General features: G+C 40.8%; 1 protein-coding gene across 1 annotated transcript in view; it reads left to right on the top strand.

Annotated features, from left to right (window-relative positions):
- Nucleotides 1–475: 475 nt before the first annotated feature.
- LOC110214396 (uncharacterized) overlaps nt 476–21,684 on the top strand; it is a 31,228-nt gene continuing 10,019 nt past the window's right edge. The window contains exons 1-5 of the mRNA XM_078153826.1: nt 476–832; nt 4,237–4,363; nt 9,633–9,749; nt 13,022–13,657; nt 13,742–14,023. Coding sequence (XP_078009952.1) covers nt 791–832; nt 4,237–4,363; nt 9,633–9,749; nt 13,022–13,657; nt 13,742–14,023 — 1,204 coding nt within the window. The 5' untranslated portion in view covers nt 476–790. The remainder of the gene's footprint in view (nt 833–4,236; nt 4,364–9,632; nt 9,750–13,021; nt 13,658–13,741; nt 14,024–21,684) is intronic.

Raw genomic sequence — 21,684 nt, 5'->3', positions numbered from 1 at the left:
GAAGGTAGTAAATGTTATAAATTATGGGGCAGCTAGGTGGCACAAGTAGGTAGGGTGGCTAGGCCTAGAGTCAGGAAGACTCATCTTCCTGAGTTCACATGTTGCCTCAGACACTTACCAGCTGTATGACCCTGGGCAAGTCACTTAACCCTGTTTGCCTCAGTTTCACATCTGTAAAATAAGCTGCAGAAGGAAAGGGCAAACGACTCCAGTATTTTTGCTAAGAAAACCCCAAATGGAATCATGAAGAGTTGGTCACAATGGAAATGATTCAGCAGTAACAACAGAAGTGTCATAGCCAGAAATTCACTTCGGGACAAATGATGAACATAAGGGCTCCAGAAAAGATAGAACAACTGTGAGTTAGCCTGAAAGCAGGGTTCGCAGGAGATTTTCTCCTTGGGGACCCTGCAGTAGATGGGCTGATGTGTATGTCTTGTCGGTATCTCCATCTCTCTTGCACCTCTAGGAATCTCTTAGTCTTTCTGTGTTGGGGACTATGGGACTTTTTTATGTAACCCACTGTAGTTCTTCAGACATTCCCCTTTACCCCCGTGGGAGCTAGAGCAAGGGGTTGGTAGTGATGTAGTGGTGGGGAAGATGTGAAAGAGAGGGGCTGCATTAGGGACCCCTTTAAGATCCTGTGGCTGCAGGTGAGCCCCAGTGGATGCGAGTAGGGAACCGCAGGGCAGGGCTGGTGTCACTCTTGGTTCCTTTGTCTTTTTCCAGCATCTGCCAGCTCCCCAAGTACCTGTGCCCTTCCCCCTGAGGGAACCCAGGAGGACAGGTGATGGCAGCTGTTCCTCTAACATTGATGGCGGCTCAATCCCAGGTGAGCTGTCCTTTCTGAGTTCCCATCACTGCTTCCTGACTGTGGCTTCATCTCCTTCCCGTATCCTGAAGTATCTCTGCCCAGGCAAGCCTATATAGGGCATAGGAGCATGGCACTCTCCTATCTCCTACCTCTGAAAGTTTGCCTCCCCCTTGCTGGATCAGAATTATCATGGGAGCAGTTTGATAATTTCCTCTCTCTGTTAGCTCTTCCTCTCCCTCTCTTCCTGGGGTCACACATATAGACTTTATGTAAGCCTCTGGGTCTTTGATTGGGGTTTTCAGCCATATGTTGTTGGTCCTGCCAGTAGGACAACCATTCTTTCAGGTTCCTCTTGTCCTTGGCTCCTCCCCCCTAGACATGTAGGTAACTTAGTGACTTCTTTGGCTTGGGCTCCCTAGGGTGAACCGATGAAAAAAAAAAGCACTAGAGAATCTAGAATGGTATTTTTGAAATTAAGAGTAATCAGACTTGAAGATCTGAATTTAATTCTGCTTTATGGCTCCCATTAATTTTGACTTTAGGCAGATAATTTTTCATCATTTCCCTTATTTGTAAAATGAGAATAATATTACTTATAATCTCTGCCTCTTTGGATTGTTTGGAATAAGTGCCTTATCAGCACTGAATGCTATCATAATGTGAATCTTGGTGATTTTAAGTGTGGGAGGTATATAATTCCCAGTTAGTCTTTCATGTGTGTAGCCATGGATAGCTTGTTTGCCCCATCCAAGGAGGCCTGGGCCTTTCCTGGGAAGCTGCCTGCATTTGCCAAGGAGAGATAAAAGTTAGTAAATTCTGAGAGAACTTACACTTAGCCTTCCATAGCAGGGCTTTCTCTACTGATAAATTGCCTTGGGCCAACTATAGGAAAATTTTAAAGATAGCTAGATAGCTAGAGCATTTATTAAGTATTTGCTATAGTCTGAGTAATCGCATTGCACTAAATAAACTAAATAAACTGGGAATACAAATACAAGAAAAAGGAGGATTGTCCCTGTCCTCAAAGAGCTTACATCCTAATGAGGGAAGATAACACAAAAAAGGAATCGAAAAGCAAGTTAAGATATCCAAGCAGGGCAAGGTGGAAAAGCAGTCCAGAGGGTTATGGACTGAGCTGGGTTAGCAGTGATTATGACTGGAATAGGTACTTCCTCAAAAGGAGGTTTTGGGGGGAACGCGTCATTTGGAGGAGGTAGTTTTAGGGTTGGAGGCAGTGTGAGCAGGGGAAGGCTAGTGGGGTGGAGGTGGAGAAGTAGTGGGGGAGAGTTATGGGTTAAACTAAGCAGGGTTTGAAGAGGGACATTTGTGCTTGCTGTCCTTCTATCTTGCTTCCCAGATATCCACTGTTTCCCCTGCCATGCTCACCTTCCACCTGGAACTTTTAAAATCATTCCATCTGAGGGTAAAAGATTGAATTTATAATGTTTCAATCAATACTCACTCAACAAATACTTATTAAATGTCTGCTATTTACAGTGCCAAGTTGTTGTTAACACACTGTGGGAGTACATAGGGAAGCTTATACAAGCCATCTGTATAATACAACGCTGTACCAGAGCTACTTAGACTTCAAAGTTTTGTTTGGGTAGCTTGATGGTAAGCTCAAAGTTTAAAAAAAATGAGAAGGATACTGGTTTGGAGACTAGAAGTGGGACCACTCATGTTTAGTGAGGCTCTCCTACTACATCCCCAGTCTCCTAGCAAGGGTCACCTTAATCATGCTGGGGGCCCCTGCACTGCCAAACAGTCATGGGTGCACTGCATCCACACATAGGCATCACACAAAAAGGGTCTTAGGATACTCCTGGGACAAAAGCAATATAAGAATCGCCGCAGAAAGTGAATCCCATGTTCTTGCTCTATTTAGGTCCCACCAGTTTCCCATAAACACTCCGGGGTGCACTATGGGATAATGGGTTCATAGATGTACAGGTGGAAGGGCCCTTGGAGGCCATCTGGCCCAGCCTCTTTATTTTACAAACGATGAAATTGAGGCCCAGGGAGGTTAAGTGACTTGCTAATGACATGCAGGTGGTAAGTGGCAGAAGTGGGATTTGAAACCATGTGGCTAAGGTTACACTGTAAATGAGAAATACTCAATCCACACTTTTCCAGTTTGCCTAAAAACCTCAAATAGTTAACTTCGATTTAAAAAAATATTTATGGATATATTTTGTATTATTAATGTCCATTGATACATAGTAATGAATAAGCAGTATGAACTTAAAAGTAAAGTATGAATATAAAAAGTACTAACAGTAATCAAAGCCAAAATTGTATGAACAGTACAAATATATGAACAATGATCAAAAGCAAAATCATAAGAATTTTTTTCAAAACCCAAATAAAGCAAAAAGCAGAATACATCTCACTCCCAGAAAGCTGTAAAAACAACACCAAAATGAAGTTGTAAATGATTATATGTAGAGTCCTAGCCTTCTATTATTTATCTTCCAGTTGTTAAAACGAGTTGAATTACGTGTGCAGTAACTTTAGCAGGGTCATATCGATGTTGCTCCCTGTATTTGCCATGAGTTTTGTCATTTAATATTGTCTTAATTTATAAACCTGTAATGAGTGTGTATTGTTCTTTCGGTTCTCATTCTTTCTGTGTGCGTTAATTTATACACATCTTTCAATATTTCTTTCATATTCATCACATTGGCCATTCTTTGTACTTCAGTGATAATTCCACTACACATATATGCCACTACTGAGCCATTCCCCAATTGCTGGGCATGTGACGTTTTCTGTGTTTCACTGTTGTATGGTGTTGCTTTAAGTTATTTTGTACAGATAGGCCTTTTCCCCTTATCGGTTTTGATTTTGGACCTTTTTTGGACTAAGCCTGTTTCTACCTTATGGGGTAATAAAGTAGCAATCCTTTTTCTTTGTCCTAAATTTATCCCTTTTAAGCTTCAATGGTTATACTTTAGTTCTCATGTCCAAAATTTGCTAAATACATTGATATTCATTTGTCTCTAACTTATAAATTGGCCATATCTCTTCTAAACCTTCAGGTTCCAGACTGGAGATACCCAATTATTTTTATGTGGTTGGCACATACTTATTGATTGATTGATCTGAGCTCTCCTAGCAGCCCCACAGACGATCCTCCCATTGCTTTGATATTGGCTGTTGGCCTTCTCTTTATCTCTGGATATTTTTTACCTCCATTAGGTATTTTTTGAGACTTGTGGATGAGCCTTCCACAAAAAGCCTTATGCCACTTCTCTGCTTCTAAGTCCATTTCCTTCTCTTCCTTATCCTGCTGCCTCTACTCCCATGAGTGGGGGCTGAGGGAGATTCATTCCTGAGTCAGCAGAGATGTCTTGTGTAGGAGGCAGAGATGGAACAAGGAAAGAGTTTATCATTCCTAAAACATGAATGTGCTGTTTCAGGAAGCAGTGACATTCGAGGATGTGGCTCTGCATTTCACAAGGAAGGAATGGACACATCTGGACCCCAGTCAGAAGGCTCTCTACAGGGATGTGATGCTGGAGAATTATGGGAACATGGTCTGGCTGGGTAAGGACTTTATAGATTTAGCTTTCTGGTACCTCATGGCTTTCTTATGTGGCAGTAAGCTGTGCAACCTCTATGATTCAGGACCCCAAAACAAGATATTCTTGTTTTTTGTTCTCAGACAATTTATTGTCTATATAGTATGTGAAAATAGGCAGCTCTTTGAGTTATCCCATAGGCCACCTTTTCCATATCTTTTTTTTTTTTCATTTTTTTGGCTAGGCAGTGGGGTTAAGTGACTTGCCCAGAGTCACACAGCTAACATGCTATGTGTCCAAGGCCAGATTTAAACTCAGGTCCTCCTGAATCCAGGGCCAGTGCTCTATCCACTGCACCACCTAGCTACCCCCCTTTTCCATATCTTTTGAGCTTTCTTCAGATGGCCTTCCATAGCTCATTTATTAAAAAAGCACTTATTAAGTATGTGTCCTTTTGTATCACTGAAAGACCACTGTCTTGTCTAGTGGCATTTGGGTGAAACTGGTGGGAATTTTCCAGAAGATAGAAACCAAATGAGTATATGTCCTATTTGGTTAACACACTTTACTATATATTGGAATGGGTTCTGAAGAGAGGGGCCAGGATGGTAAAGGAAATAAAGATTATTCTGTAGGAGAACCAGTTGAAGGGACTGAGGATATTTAGCCCAGAAAAGGGAGACTTAAAGGGCACTTGATCGGTCTTGTCAAGATTTAAGATTTTCTCATAGAGAAAGAGGGATCAGAGGTAAAAGACGCAAAGCTGAGAGCCTTAGCTAATATGCTGAATCTCAGGACTTTAAACAGAGTAGCAGTATAAGATTCTAAAAGATCTCAATAGGCTAAAATGTTGAGCTGAATTGAATGGGGATAAATGTAAAGTCTTACATTTAGGTCCAAAAAAAAAATCAGCTTCACAAATATAAGATGGGAGAGATATAGCTAGAAAGCAATTCTTCGGGAAAAATCTTGGTGTTTTAGTTGACAGCAAGATTAATATTAATCAACAAGTGATATGGCAATTTCATCGAAGACAATATATCAAAAAGCGAAAACAGTCCTTAGGGGAAATTTATATTTCTACATGTCATCAACAGAGGATAGAATGAATTAATGAACTGGGCATTTAATTAAAAAAATCTGAAAAAACAACAAATTATTTTCCCCAACTAACTACTAAAGTAGAAATTCTGAAAAAAAAAATTTAATGGCTTGACAAAATTGAAACAAAAAAACTCCATTGACTTGCTAAATAAAATGAGGAGCTGATTTTTTTTGGGGGGGAACTAACAAAATAGTCTGATTAAGTAAAAAGAGAGGAAAATCAATTGTATTAAAAATAAAAAAAAGAATTCAAAGCAACTGAAGAAGACATAAAGGAAACTATCAGGAACTATTTTGCTTAGTTATGTTAACAAAACCAATAACAAATGAAATGGATGAATGCTTAAGAAATAACAAAATGTTCAGATTAACAGAAAAAGGTAAAAATTATTTAAATAACCCAATATCAGGAAAAGAAATTGAAGAAGCCACAAATGAACTAACAGAAAAAATTCTAGGACCAGATGGATTTATGAGTGAATTCCAAGATTCCAGGAACAAATAATCTACAGATTACATAAATTATGTGCAAAAATAGGTGCCTTTCCAATCTCCTTCTATGATAGAGTTATGGTCCTAGTACTGACAAAGCAGTGAATGAATATTACCACAAACATTTTAAGTAAAATATTAACAAATAGACTACAGCATATTTGAAAGATTATACCGCTAGATGGCAAAGTGGATAGAGACGTGGGCCTCATCAGGAAGACTTAAGTTCAAATGTAGCCTCAGACATTTAACTAGTTATGTGACCTTGGGCAGGTCACTTTACCTCTATTTGCTTCACTTTCTTCTGTTGTAAAATGGGGTTAAGAATAGCACCTACCTCCCAGGGTTGTTGTGAATATCAAATATTTGTAAAATGCTTAGCATGTGCTTGGCACATAGTAGGTGCTATTAATTATTATACACTATGACAGGTTGGATTTATACTAGGAATACAAGGTTAGTTCAATATAAGAATAAATATAAACAGAATAAATCATGGTAATAATATAAATAGTAAAAATTATGTTTATATGAGTAGATACTAAAAAGATTTTGATAAAATTAACATTCATTTCTGTTAAAAATGCTAGAAATCATAGTAATAAATGGACATTTCCTAAGTATATTAAATAATATCTATATAAAATTGAAATCAAGGGCCTTTCCAATGAGATCAGGAGTAAAGCAAGAATGTCCATTATCACCAATACCATTTAATATAGTACTAGATGTGCTTGCTATTAGAATAGAACAAGAAGAAGAAATTGATGGAATAAGCACAGGCAAAGAAGAAATCAAACTATTGCTTTTTTTTTTCAGAGAATATGATGGTCCTTGTAGAGAACCCTGAAGAGTCAACTAAAAATTAATTGAAATAATTCAGCAAATTTTCAGGATATAAAAAAATTCATAGAAGTCAGCATTTCTCTATATTACCAACAAAACCCACAAACCCCAGGAAGAGACAGAGCAATTCTATTCTAAATAACTATAGAATGTATAAAATACTTGGGAATTTTTTTTTACCAAGACACACGTGAACTATAATGAATGTAACTATAAAACACCTTATAGAAACAAAGACAGACCTAAATAACTGGAGAAATATTAATTGTTCATGAGAAGGCTGTGCTAATAAAATAAAAATGACAGTACTATCCAAATTAGTTTACTTATTCAGCGTCATGCTATTTGAACTACCAAAAGATTATTTTATAGAGTTAGGGGTGGGGTGGGGTGGGCACAATTCATCTAGAGAAACAAAAAGGTCAAGAATCTCAAGAGAAATAATGAAAAAAATGGGAAAGAAGAGAGTCTAGTAGTACCATATCTCAAATTATACTACAAAACATTATCAAAACAAATTGATACTAGTTTAAAAATAAAGACGGTCAATCAGTAGAACAGATTGGGTATGATATATACATAGATAAATAAACAAAGTAACACAGGGCTCTTTAAACATAAAAGAACCAGCTATTGAGGTAGCTTTTCAACAGATACTGCCAGAAAAACTGGAAAATAGTCTGCCAGAAATTATGCGTAGACCAATATCTCACAATGGTGAAATAAATTCCAAATGGATATATGACTGAGACATAACAGGTAATATCATAAGCAAAATAGAGGAGCAAGGAAGAAATTAGCCTTTCAGCTCTGTGGATAAGGGAAGAGTTCATAAAGAAGAAATAAAGAGAATCACAGATCTTATATATCTCAGAAGATAAAATGGACAATTGAGATTATATAAAATTTTAAGTTTTTCTCCAAAGAAAGCCAATACAGTTAAATTAGAAGAAAAAAATAGCGGGGAAAAATCTTTACAGGAAATTTCTCTGATAAAGGTCTCATTTTCCAGATATATATAGGGAACTGAGCCAAATTTATAAGAACAAGAGCCATAGCCCCAACAGATAGTCAAAGGGTATAAATGGTAGTTTTCAGAGGAAGAAATCCAAGCTGTCAATATCCATTAAGATGTTCTAAATCAATAATGATTAAGGAAATGTGAATTAAAACAACTTTGAGGTTTCACCTCACACCCATCATATTGACAAAGATAACAAAAAAGGAAAATGGCAATTGTTGGAAGGACTGCAGTAAAACAACATACTGATGAACTGTTAGGGGACCTGTGAATTGGGTTAGCCTTTTTGAAAGCAACTTGGAACTATGCCCCAAAAGTCCTAAACTGGGTATAGCCTATAACCCAGCTATATCACTAGTGGGCCTGTATGCCAAAGACATCATAGAGGAAAAGGACACACATACAAAAATATTAACAGCTCTTTTTTTGTGGTAGCAGAGAAACGGAAACTAAATGGGTGCCTGTCTACTGGGGAATGGCAAACAAATTATGTTATATGAAAGTAATGGAAAATTATTGTGCCATTAAGAAATGACAAAATGAATATTTTCAGAAAGAATCTGAGGCCTGTATGAGTAGATGCAGAGTGAATTGAGTAGAACCAGAACAATACATACAATAACAACAACATTGTAAAGATAAAACAACTTTGAAAACTTGAGAGCTCTGATCAATGCAGCGATCAACTGCAGTTGCAAAGGACTGACGATGAAGCTGCTACCTCCCTCTTAACAGAGAGGTGATAGACTCAAGATGCAGAATAAGGCATACACTTTTGGCCACAATCAATGTGAGTTTGCTTTGCTTGACTTTACACATTTGTTACAAAGATTTTTTCTTTTTTTTTTTCCCATTGTGGGGAGTAGGTAGAGAAGGGGAAGTAGGGATAAGGTAGCCAAAAGGAAAAGAAGAAAAAGAAAAGTGGGTCATTGAGGCATCTTTTTTAAAAATGTAGAGAACAGAAGGAAAGTCAGAAAGAAACAGACAAATAGGGCAGCTTGTTGAACTTATATATCCTTTTTTAAAAAGCAAGCTGTACATAGTAGAGATCTGCAATTTCATGGATAGTCCTCTTTTTCTGTTCTAATATGTATATGAAAATACTCATTTTATTTGATGTTTAAATTCAGAATAAATTTAGAAATAAAACAATGTAATAGAGCAGCCAAGAAGCAAAATGAAATCTCAGTCTGCATTCCGAGGTGTAGGGTCCATAAATAATGTGATAATCCCACCATAATCTACTTTGCTCATTTACATCTGGAAAACCACATCCAGCTTTAGGCAACACATTTTAGGCAGGACATTGATAAGCTGGAGAACATCCAGAGAAAGGCAGCCAGAGTAATGAAGAGAGGATTGATTTATCCTGACAAGGGCATTACTGGGTAGATACATGTCATATGTTTGATGATGTGTGATGTGGTATGGATGTGCCCTCAGAGGGAAGAACTAGGAGTGATGGGTTGAAATTGCAAAGAGGCCCATTTAGGCCCGAGGGAAGGAAAACCTTTCTAACAAAGCTTCCCAAGAGTGGTATGGTTGGCTTCAGCAGCTGGTGACTTTTTATTACTCTGAAGAGGGTATTTCTTCCTTTTTGGGTACCATTGGAGTAACCCTTCTTCCCTCTCCCACCCCAAAACATGCACCCTTCTAGGAATGTGCTCCTTTCAGGCCTCTTCTTGCCCCTCTGGGTCTTCCTGACTTAGACTCTGGATATGTCTCCATCTCCTCTCTCTATATCTACAGGGCCTAGGACCAAGCCCAAAACAGGCCCGTTTTCCCTGTGATGCATGGATACTTCCCATTTTGTTTCTCTTTTCATGAGCAGGATTTCCAGTTTCCAAACCTGACCTGATTCACCAGCTGGAGCAAGGAGAAGAGCTATGGGCCTTGGATCTGCAAGGATCTGAGGATAGAGAGGAGACCCTGAGAACCTCCTGTACAGGTGAATGAGGGAGAAAACTAGGTACTGGAAACCAAATCCATCAGTCTGTCAGGGAGTATTTATCAAATCAAAGTCATCATTCTTTCACTGTCTCTCAGCAGGGGAGATATAGAATTTAGGTATAAGACAACAATCTGCCCCAATGTGGGAATAAAACCCAAACCCAAATAAACATAATAGTTTTATACAAGCACATGAGACAGGTACAGAAGAAAGTATACTGTGTAAGGTCCCGAAGGGAACATTAGTTACCTACATCTTCTAGAATATTTTGGTGTAGGGAGGAGCAGATGGAGGTGGTTCTGAGTGTTAGTTCAAGAGAAAATGGAAGGCAAAGACTATGAGAAAAGTGAGAACACACAACACCTCCTAGAGTAAGCTTCAAAGCATAGACCAGGGATCTCTACTGATCCATGAGAGAGCAAAAAGCCACTCTGGCAATATAGAGCAATTATGATTTTGCTTTTGGCTTTGGGTGCAGCTGGACCGGGATAGGTTTTGAATGGAGTACCAGTTCTACTGAACAGAACTCAAAATAATCAGATAAAAGATGAAGACTTCCCAGACTAGACAACAGAGAGGAAGTCTAGGGTATGGGTGGGGAGGGGGAGAGAGATAATTGCTATCTTCATGTATTGGAAGGACTGTCAGGAAGGAATAGGGCTTAGAGCTATTCTGCTTTGCCCCAGAGAGTGGGTCCAGAAGCATTGAGGAGACTGTTATTAGAGATGAAAGGGAACCAAGAGGAATCACAGTTAGAGAGCTCAGTGATCACCTCATTCAACCCATCCCTGAAAAACAACTTTCTTTCCAGTATACCTAACAAGTGGTCCTCCAGCCTTTGGGAAGTTACTACCTCCAGAGGAAGCCCATTTCACTTTTGGATGCTTCTAATCATTAGGAAATTTTCCCTTACATCAAACTGCCTCTTTGTAACTTCTTCCCATTATTCCTATTCTGCTCTTTGGGACCAAACAAATAAGTCTAATGCCTTTTCCACTTTACCCTTCATATACCTGAATACATCTCTCTTTTCCCCAGTAATTCTTCTCTTTAGCTCCTTCAATTAATCTCAAATGTCATGAACTTGAGGTTCTTCATCATCCTGGTAACATATTCTCTAATCTCTCTAGCTTACAAATGTCCTTCCTAAAATGTTGTACCCAGAACTGGCCCCAGTATTCCTGACGTGGCATGCCAGGGCAGAGTGCCATGGAGATTCTCTAGCTTTGAATGCTGTGGCTCACTGAGAGCACCATAAGATTTCGTTAGCTTTCTAGGCTACCAAATTATGCTGGTGATTAATTACTAAATCTAGGTTCAGAAAAAAACATACAAGTTTAGTAATTTAATTCAGTTTTAATTCAACATTTTTTTTAAATCCCTGCTACAATGAATGACAGTCTTTGTCTATAGAGGACTTTCAGTCTGCTGAGAGACATAGTAGATAGAGTGCTAAATTTAGAATTAGGAGGCCTGGGTTTGAATCCTGCCTCACATGTTTACTAGCCTCGTATCTGTGGGCAAATCAACTCCTTAGACTTTGTTTCTTTATCTATAAAATGGCTGCCTGCCTAATGGAGTTTTTATGAGGAAAGCATAAGTCAAGTTAACAAATGTTTATTAAGCATCACTGAGTTCCAGGCACAGGAGACAGCCGTGAAAATGCCTGGAGCGGGGGCAGCTAGGTGGCACAATGGATAGAGCACCAAACCCTGGAGTCAGGAGGACCTGAGTTCAAATCCGGCCTCAGACACCTGACACTAGCTGTGTGACCTTGGGCAAGTCACTTAACCCAATTGCCTAGCCCCACCCCCTAAAAAAAAAAGGAAAAGAGAAGAGTAGAAAATGCCTGGAGTGGGGAGATAGAACAAGAGTTCAAGGAATTGCTAGGAGTCTGAGACCTGAGTCCAAAAGCTGCCTCAAACACTTCCTGAGCTAGGCAATCCTGGGCAAACCACTTAATCATTTTCAATCTCAGTTTCCTCATTGGTAAAATAGGGATGATAATAGCACCTGTTTCACAGAGTTGTTGTAAGGATCATGTGAGAAAACCCATGTTAAGTGCTTCACAAACTTTAAAGTACTATCTAAATGCTAGGTGCTATAATAATAATAATTATTATTATTACTATTATTATTAGTTGTTGTAGTTATCATATCATCATAGACATAGTTATCTTCCAAATTGGCCAGAAGGCAGATAATATAAAGGGGAGTAATGGGAAAGAAAGCTGGAAAGACTGGACTCATATCACGGAGGGTGGTGCACGCTGGGATAAACACTTTATTTTAGAGGTAATAAGGATCCAGTAAAAATTTTAAGCAGGGGAATGACAGTGACTATTTTGGCAGTCAGAATCAGTAAACATTTTTAAGTACCTGTCATATGCCAGGCATTATGCTAAGCTGAACAAAGAAAGAAAGGCATGATATTTCCTGCCTTTGAGGAACTCAATGACCAAATTGGGGGGTGGGGGGTAGGGATAACACATAAAAATATGCTGAAAAATGGGTTGGGGGAGGAGGTTACCAGCAGGGCATGATGTACTTAGTTTGGATTCTCTAATGGTGTGGTGTGTGTTCTGTGGAAGCGTGAAAGAAAAGAGCCTAAGAAAACACGGAACTAAAGGTTGGGGTCACAGAGGGGAGGAGAGAGCGATCAATAATTAGAGTGATGGCCTGAAGGACCAGGTACAGGGTGATGGGCTACTGGGGAGGTAAGTCAGTGACATCAAGGTCAGCTAGCTTGTGGCAGCAACAACTTCACAGTTCCTCACTCAGAGCTCCTATCAGGTAGATAGCCCTCTTCATTATACCTGTCATCTCTGAGCCTTCTTTATATCATTTGCCCTGACCTCCTTTTCCACACTCCTTGAAACTCTTGCCAGCCCTAAATATATCTCCCTTATTCCCTTTTCGTCACCTTATGAACTTCCTGTGCACATCTACATTCTGCCAGCAGCTTATTCCCATGATAGTCTTCTACCCTTCCTTCTCTGACTACTCCTTTCTGTGGGGGCCTCTCCTTATACCTCATTCCCTTGGTCCAATTCAAACTACTACTGTCCCTTCCATTCTTTCTCTAGGTTCTAAAGCAGTTTTGAGATCTATCAAAGCCATATCTTAGACACTAATGTCAGTGATGTTTACTGCAAAATACTATGTAAATGTGGACTATTTTTCTTTTTTTTTTTTAATGATCCTTTTCCTACACCAGCAGTTTCTTTCTCTCAGTATAAGAGATAGGTGACATTTTCTTATTCTTTCAGACTATGAAAGAGAAACTGAGAATATGTGGTCATATGGAAAAGAGGAAGCTTCAGAAGATGTACAATTGCACAGTCTATTGCGTGGAAGGATGGCAGAATTATTCTTAATGGATGTTCCTCAGAAACATAATTTTGGAGAGATTTGTGGATCTGACAGGTTAGGAAATCATCAGGGAAACTCTGCTAGGATGATTCTGAGGGAATCCCTTTCCCAAAAAAAGCAGTTCAGACCAGTAAATATGATCCGCAAGAAAACGGCTAATGGAGAGAGAGCCCAGGAATACAAAGAATTTGCGAGAAACTCTGGCCTAACTCCAAACCATATCCCACATCAGAGAGATGTTATAGGAGAAAGAGCCCATAAATGTTATGCTTGTGCCAAAAGCTTCAAGTATAATTCTGACCTTGTTCTACATCAGAGAATTCATACTGGTGAGAAACCCTATAGATGTGATGTTTGTGGGAAAGGTTTCAGTCGGAGCTCACAACTTATTCGACATCAGAGGACTCACACTGGAGAGAAACCCTATAAATGTACTGAATGTTGGAAAGCCTTTAGTCAAAGTTCAACTCTTATTCGACATCAACGAATTCATACAGGTGAGAAACCTTATACATGTAATGAATGTGGGAAAGGCTTCAGTTGGAGCTCAAGACTTAATCAACATCAGAGCATTCATACTAGAGAAAATCTCTATGGGTGTGATGAATGTGGGAAAGCTTTCAGTCGGAGCTCACATCTTATTCAACACCAGAGAATTCACACTGGAGAGAAACCTTATGAATGTAATGAATGTGGTAGAGCCTTTAGTCGGAGCTCACACCTAATCCAACACCAGAGAATTCACACTGGTGAGAAGCCCTATAATTGTAAAGAATGTAGTAAAGCCTTTAGTCAGAGAGCCAACCTTATCAAACATCAGATAATTCACACTGGTGAGAAACCCTATAAATGTAAAGATTGTGGTAATGCATTCAGTCAGAGAGCCAACCTTATTAAGCATCAGATAATTCACACTGGAGAGAAACCTTTTGAATGTCAGGAATGTGGAAAAGCCTTTAGTCAGAGCTCTCGGCTTATTCGGCATCAGAGGACTCACACAAAAGAATTCACCCTAGAGACAAAGCCATAAATGTAGTAAATATTGAAAAGTTTTTATTTAGAGATTATTCAGAATTCACACTGGAGAGTATAAGGAATGTTGGAAAATATTGGTTACTAGCTCAACCTTTATTTCAGTATCAAGAGTGTTCACATAAGAGAGTCATCCAGTGAATAATAACAAATGGGGATGGCTTCAGTCAGAGTTGGTGAACCTGTGTGGTATTGTAAGATCCCTGGGGTCAAGGCCTGTGGCTATTAGAATTTATTGAAAATCTGTCCATAAAGCACTGTTAACTCTTGGCCATTTGCCAGGACTTTGGGGGCAATTGCTAAAGAAAATTCTTCGTTGAAAATAGCATTTGTTAAGATAGTATTTTTATCTATTGTTAAATAATTTCAGTTATATTAGTAGGAATCATTGTCAGTGGAACGGCTGACTCACTCTTTCTGTAAAGAAATATCAAGCATTGTGGACTGAAGGAACCAAGAGACCCTATTCATAGGGTATGTTTTCCCATTAGGCCCTTTGTCTTCTGAGTTCTTGAGTGATTTCTCTTTTGGGCATGTATTTAGGGCTTGGGCATAGGAGAGATTTTCTGGCTATTTTGATTGGCATGACTCTGAGGGAAGATTGCTGCAGTTGTGAATACCTTAGCCTAGCTCATCTCCTCTTCCCTTTTCCACCCATACTTTTGGACAGCACAGCATCAGAGGCTGCTGTGATCTTCCTGAACTTGACATGAGATGATATCCTTCTGGCTGTAAGCAGAATTATGAAATAAGTGAAATTTGTCTCCTGGTTCCCTTCCTTTGGTAACTGATGGTCTCATCCTACCTCCTGTTTACCCGCAGTACCCAGGGATCTAAAGCTTTCTAATCTCCTTCCCCTAGCAAACAGAAAAGGTTATTGTCATTTATACTTTCTAATGTGGGTTTTATTCAACTGTCTCCTCTGTATTTGCACTTTAAGCCTCATATCTGATGTGGAAGTAACTGTTTTGGGGGTTTGAAGAGGTTAATTTGAATTCTAGCTCTGCTACTTGCTGTCTATATGACCTTAGATGGCAGAAGATAAGATGGCTAGAGTGTCATAGAAACAATGAACAGAAACTTGGACAGACTTTGAGATAGTGGAAGATAGAAGGGTCTTGCATGCTATGGTCCATGGGGTCATGAAGAGTTAGACATGACTAAACAACAGATGTCCTTAGAAAAAATATCCTTAAAAAAACCTTTCTCTTCTCTGTGCCTTAGTTTTCACCTTTGTAAAATGTGGGAGTTGGACTAAATGAGCTCATAGGACCTTACAGTTCTAAATTCTATGAAGTAATGAAAAATTTTCTCTTCTAAAACTCCTGGGAGTTTCATGCCTCAGTTAGCAGAGGGATATATACTGAGGCAGAAAGGAAAGGGTCACCATGGAAAGCAAAGGGCAAGGTGAGAAGGAAGACTCCAAGAGGACTGTTGCTTTTTGGAGAGCAGAAGTTAAGGGATTTAGCTGGAGATGCTGGAGACCAATTCCTGGGAGCTACTAGGAGTCGAGGACCACAACTTCTTCCAGTTGTGGCCTTAGGACCCCTCTGTCAATCAAGTTTCCTCTAGCCTTCTTTCCCATTTTATTCCCTTCCCAAGCAGAAACTATTCACCCTTTCCCCAGCCCCAAAACTCCAAGTGTAGGGGATTCCCGGCCACTTTCCACTGTGATCTCTCCCATCTTTCCCAGTCTGGTTCAATTTCCCATTCAGACAAGCTATCCAAACCCCTGTGGTCCAAAGTGTTAGTTTACTTGGGCCATTTGTCTTAAATGACACCTGTTATAGTCTGTGCTTATCTGGGCTTGATATGCTCCGTGTTTATCTGGGTTAGGAACTTACCTCCTCAACAGGCTTCGGTCGTCTCCGGCTCCAGCTGCACTGGAGAAATGACTCCACAGAACACCCCAAGATACTTTCAGAGTATACTCTTTTATTGTTACACCTCTGACTACTAGCGCGGCTCTGCGGCTCTAACGCTCTCTCTTTTCTGCCTCCGGGTACCTCCTTCTTATCCTCTCCCCGTCCACCTTTTTCACGAGCCCTTCCCGCAGTAAGCCAATCATGTCCTGCCCCGAAAGCAAAGAGGATTCGTGCTTATTAATCATGTCATGAGCCGTTGCACGTGAGCAACTCAGCTGACCTAAGTATCAGCCAACTTGCCACGGCTGCTCATTTTAGTGACATGCGCAGATTCACCTTAATACTCCCAGGCAATCATGTGCACTCCTGCAGGTAAGGACAGAGTCATCTCATAAATGACCCTTACAGACACCTAGGTCTCACAGAATCTCAGAAAGGACCTCGGAGTACACCTGGTTGAGTACACCTAGAATAACCCTTCAGATATTCTCTTTGGGACATTCCCAACAAATGACTAGTTAGCTAGGCAGCCTATTCCCCATTCTACCTCTAAACATTTTGGTTTTTCCACATTTCAAGCCAAAGTCTGCCTCTGTAAAACTTCCAGGTTTGCTCTCAAAATCAAAGAACAAGCCTCATCTACATGACAGTCTTTCATGACAGCCTTCCAAATACTTGAAGACAGCTATCAAAGGAAAAGAAGTTTGATCTTCTAATTTTTTATTATCTTTATACAGCATTTGACACTGTTGATCACTCTTTTCTTCCAGATACTTTCTGTCTACACCTGATCTCCTTCATTTAATTTGTCTTCTTTCTCTTTCTCCCTCCCCCCCCCCAGGGTAGGTGCCCCCCAAGACTCTGTCTCTCACTCCTTTTGGTAGGTAGTTTAGTATAATGGAAAATGTGCTGTGTGTGGAGTCAAAAGACCTGTGTTGTGGTCTTGGCACCAATGCTTCCTAGCTATCTGTTGATGAGCAAACCATTTCACTCCTCCGAGTCCTGTTTTCTTTCCTTTAAAATAGGTAAATCAATATTTGCGTTACCTACCTCACAGGGTTGTGGAAAGGAAGGGTTTTATAAAATTTAAAACTATATATAAATGTGAGATGCTGTTGATAATCATCCTCTCCCATGGTTTCGTTTATCTTCTTAATTCTCAGATCTATCTATTACTCCAACATCTCTCCTGTACTTTCCAGCTCTCTGCTGGATGTCTCCATCTGGATGGCTCAACAGCAACTCAAATGTACCATTTCCATAATGGAATTTACCAGCTTTCACCTAAAACCTGCTCCTCCCATACCATCCTCCCAGCCACACAAACTTGAACCTTTTCCCTGCCTCTCTTGTCTCACACCGAAAGGTCTGTGAGGGTCTCTCAGTTCTGCTTCCTTGTATCTCATATGCTCCCCATTCCCACTATCATCATCTTTGTTCTGGCCTTCATCACCTCTGGACTGGACTATTCTAAAGGCCTCATTTCAGTTATGTTTAGTTTAACAAGAATTTATTGAAGGCCTCCTAAAGGGCTTTACAGTCTCTGGTCTCTCCCTTCTTCATTCATCCTTTCCACAGCTACAAGAATTGCATTTCTGGTGCTGGTATGGCTGTGTCATATCCATACAGTAGCTCCTTTTCTACAGGAGAAAAATAGCCTGGCATGAGGCCAGTCACATAATGGTTCTGAACTGCCTTTCTAGCTTCATATGTCTTCATGTTCTTTCTCCATGTTGTAACCTAGCTGAAATATCATCAGTTTCCCTTTTTGCCACCTCTGTGTTTTCATGCATGGTACTACTTGGAATGTACTTGTATGCCCAACCTATTGAAATTCTCTTCTCTTGAGACCCAGGGCAGATGCTGTCATCTTCATGGAACTTTTCTTGAAACTGAGGTCAAACCCTCAGATATCTCACTTCTTCACCTGTATCACATTTTACTTTATCTTGTATTTGTGTGTAACTATTTTAACTCTCCAATTAGGCTTCAAGCTCTTTTGAGTTCTGAGATGTTATTTTTAAAAAATCTTTATATCCTCAATGCAGCACGTCTTGCATATAGCAATGGCTTAGAAAATGCTATTTGGATTGATTTTGAAGGTCTCTAACTTCTCAGATGCATATATCTGCATCCATGGTCTTGCTCATACCTTTCCTCATATGTAGAGTATTCTCTCTCTCCTTCTAGGCCCAGTTTAACCCTTTTCCCTAGACCCTCCCAATCAAGCCTACCCTTACCACCTTAGCCCACAATGACTTCTTTCTCCTCTGAATTCCTAAGCTCTTATTGTCTGTATTACTCATCTAGCACTTATCACCTGTTATTTTGTATTAATGGTCTCTTTATGACTAACCTTACTCTTCAGTAAGACTGCCAAGATGCTCAAAGGTAGGGATCAGATCTTATATACCTAGGGTCACAGAATGTAAGAGACTGAAGGGATTTTAAAAGGCCATCTAGTCCAACCCCCCTCATTTTAGAGACAGGGAAATTGAGAACCAGAGAAAGAAAGTGACCTGCCCCAAACTGCACCCTGAATTAGTGGCTAGAGAACCCAAGTCCCCAGACTGAGGGCTCACTGCTTTTCCCACTACCTTATCTTTATGTCCCTGGTGCTTACCACTGCATCCTGCATGTAGCTGATTCTCAGTACAGCCTTTGCAGCATGATGAAAAGCATCTAATGCATGTTTTTTTATGCTGATGAGAACATACACTTGGGATCAAGGAGAACTTGAGATGGAAAATACCTGGAAAGTTATAAAAGTGAAAAGAGGAAAAATGAGGATTGTGGTTTGGCTATGAAAGTAACCAACTTTAGCCTGCCTGTTTTATTGATTGGTTCACCTTTTACCCCCAGCTACCGAGCACAATAGCCATTACATGTGTCAGAGAATCTTTGGTGTGGGTTTTACTTGAATATGATATAATCAGTTGATCACCTGGTCCCAATTTTAAGGAATTAGAGGAAGTTTTTGCTGGTTGCTCAGGGGTTTTCCTTGAAGATACAGCCCGCTCAAATTTCTTGCAGCACTTTGACTAAAGCTCACCTTTGCACTTATCTCCACTTCCCTTGTAATGTAATTATTTGGATCTTTGCCCCACTGAGATTGTAAGCTTATGGAAAGCAGGGTCTTGTGAAATCTATCTCCATATCTCCTAAGCCTAGGCACAGGCCTTGAAGACAGTAGGTACTTAATAAGTGTTTATTGAAACAAATGGAATGGAAAAGATTGCTGGATTTGGAGCCAGGGGTTTGTGTGACTGTGGATAAGTCATTCAACCTCTCTGAGCTTGTTTCTTCATCTGAAAAAATGGGAATACTTGTACTACCTATCATTACAGAGTTGTGGGGAAAGCAATTTGTGAACATTAAAGCGCTTAAAGAAATATCATCTTGTAGGATTATTTGAGAAATTTTGTAATAGATGTTCAAAAAGCCACCTCCTGGGGCTTCGTACAAGGTGTAAGTAGACGGGTGGTTGGGTGATGTACGAAACTGTTTGGGTTGGTACTGGACTGAGCGGTCCCTCACCCCTCCCCGTCTCTATCTCGCTCACGCCCTGAACTCTCATTGGTGCGGGCCCAGTGCCACATTTCATTGGCTCAGAGCGCAAACTCTGAGCCAATGACGGGGGAGCCCTCCGAGGTGAGTGGAAGGGAAAGCTAACGAGCCTGGAGGGGCAGAGCTGGGAGCCAATCTCATCTAGTCTAGCGGGTCCTGGAGCCGAGCACCCTCCAGCATGCCCACCCAGGCGCTCTGCGGCAGCCCTGCCCAGCCTGGGGCTGCTCTCCTCGTCAGGGAGCGGTCTTTACGTTAAGAGGAAATCTTTAACTCCCAGCCCCTACGCCAGCTGCAGTCCTCGTGGCCACGCAGGGCTGAGCCTCCTGCGCCCTCTGCTAAAGCCAGGTGGGGTTGAAGGAGGCCTGAGCTTCAAGCCGCCCTGCCCCGCCGTGCTGCTTTTCCTCCCCGCAGCGCTCTGCCCGCGAGCGAGAACCGAGGGAACCAGCGAGACGGCGGGTCCTCCAGGGACCCTAGAGCGGACCGAGACGAAGCCCGGATGGGCGCTTGGGGCGCGCCCCGGGCCAGCCTCGGGGCGATTGGAGGTTAAGGTTCTGGCTCTCGGCAGCGGTGGCTTCGAGGTCTCCCTGAAGGTCTGTGAGGTCCATTTCTTCCCTCCACTCCGCAGCTTCCCCCTCCTTCTCCCCACCCCCCGAGTGAAGGAAACAGGGGAGGGGTGTTGGGAAGGTGAAGGGAGAGGTCCGGAAAGGAGCATCTGGAAGGGCTTGGTGAGGGCCCAGAAGGGGGGGGGAATTCCTGTGCCTTCCCATGCGACCCTGACGATGCATTTTAGCTTTGGCTAACCCCTACTGTGTGCTCTGCCCAGTACTTGGGAAGGTAGAAAACTTGACCGAGACCTTGCACCCCGGAACCTACGGATGAGACAAACACTAGGAACTACCCAGCATTAAGGTCTTAAAGATGGAGCATTTGGGCTCCAAGGGTGGGTAGAAATTCCAGGGGCTGAGATGAGCAAAGGGGTAGGGGAGAAGGATGGAGACTTGTCCAGCTTAAAGACAGTGGAGGGTATTTGTAGGGTGGTAATAGGAAGTAAGCTGCAAGATAGCTACGAGATATTCGAGTGCCTTTTGTAGCTAGATTTATTTTTTTCCCTTTTGTATCTCCAGTGCTTAGTATAGTGCCTGGTGCATAGTAGGCACTTAATTAAAGCTTCTTGACTTGGATTCTAATCCTTGTTCCGAGTCTCTCTGTCAGATTAGACTATTGTATTGTATTTAATCAGAGGTGTTTAACCTGGGATCCATGAACTTTTTTTTTAATACTTTGATAACTTTATTTCAAGTATAATTTGTTTCCTTTATAATCGTATGAATTTTATTTTATGAATTTAAAATCATTCTGAGAAGGGGTCCACAAGTTTCACCAGACTAGGGACCATGGTATTAAAAAGGTTAACAACCCCTGTATTAGATTATTTCAGGGGGCTCTCCAGTTTTTGATGCAGTCTTTGAGTCTCTGAGTGGTCACGAGTTTGAGGTGGTCAGGGAGAGAGCTTCATGGAAGAGGTGAGCCTTGAGCTGGATTGAGAGTGGTTATGTTCTAGTCCTGGAACATAGTGATCTCAGGTGGAAAAGGTACTACCTAGGTAAATTCAACAAAAAGTCAATAAGCCATTTGGACAGAAGCAAAAGGTCTGCATAGCAGAGCAGTGTAGAGACTGTTGAAGATTAAGGCCAATTTGTCGAGGACTTTGAGTACCAGGCTGAGGAATTTCTACTCAGTCATAGAATCTCAGAATTGGAAGGACCTTAACAGTCACCTAGTCCAGCCACCTACCCAGTGTCTGCCTTTGTGGTACATCTGACAAGGTTATCTTAATTCTGCTGTAATATTCCCAGTTCTGGGAACTCACTAATACTTGAGGCATCCCATTCTATTTTAGACTGTCCTAGGAGTTAGAAAGTACATGAGGTTATAGTCATACTGGTTAGAGGTGGAAAAGACCTTGTTACTTCTGGTGTTGGGTTGTTTTTCAGTCATGTCCAACTCTATGACTTCATTGGGGGTTTTCTTGGCAAAGATATTGGAATGATTTGCCATTTCCTTCTCCAGTTCATTTTACAAATGAGAAAACTGAG

This window comes from Phascolarctos cinereus, unplaced genomic scaffold, assembly GCF_003287225.1.
Source record: "Phascolarctos cinereus isolate Bilbo 61053 unplaced genomic scaffold, phaCin_HiC Scaffold_4;HRSCAF=312, whole genome shotgun sequence".
Classification (NCBI taxonomy): Eukaryota; Metazoa; Chordata; class Mammalia; order Diprotodontia; family Phascolarctidae; genus Phascolarctos; species Phascolarctos cinereus.
This window is presented reverse-complemented; position numbering and strand designations above follow the sequence as displayed.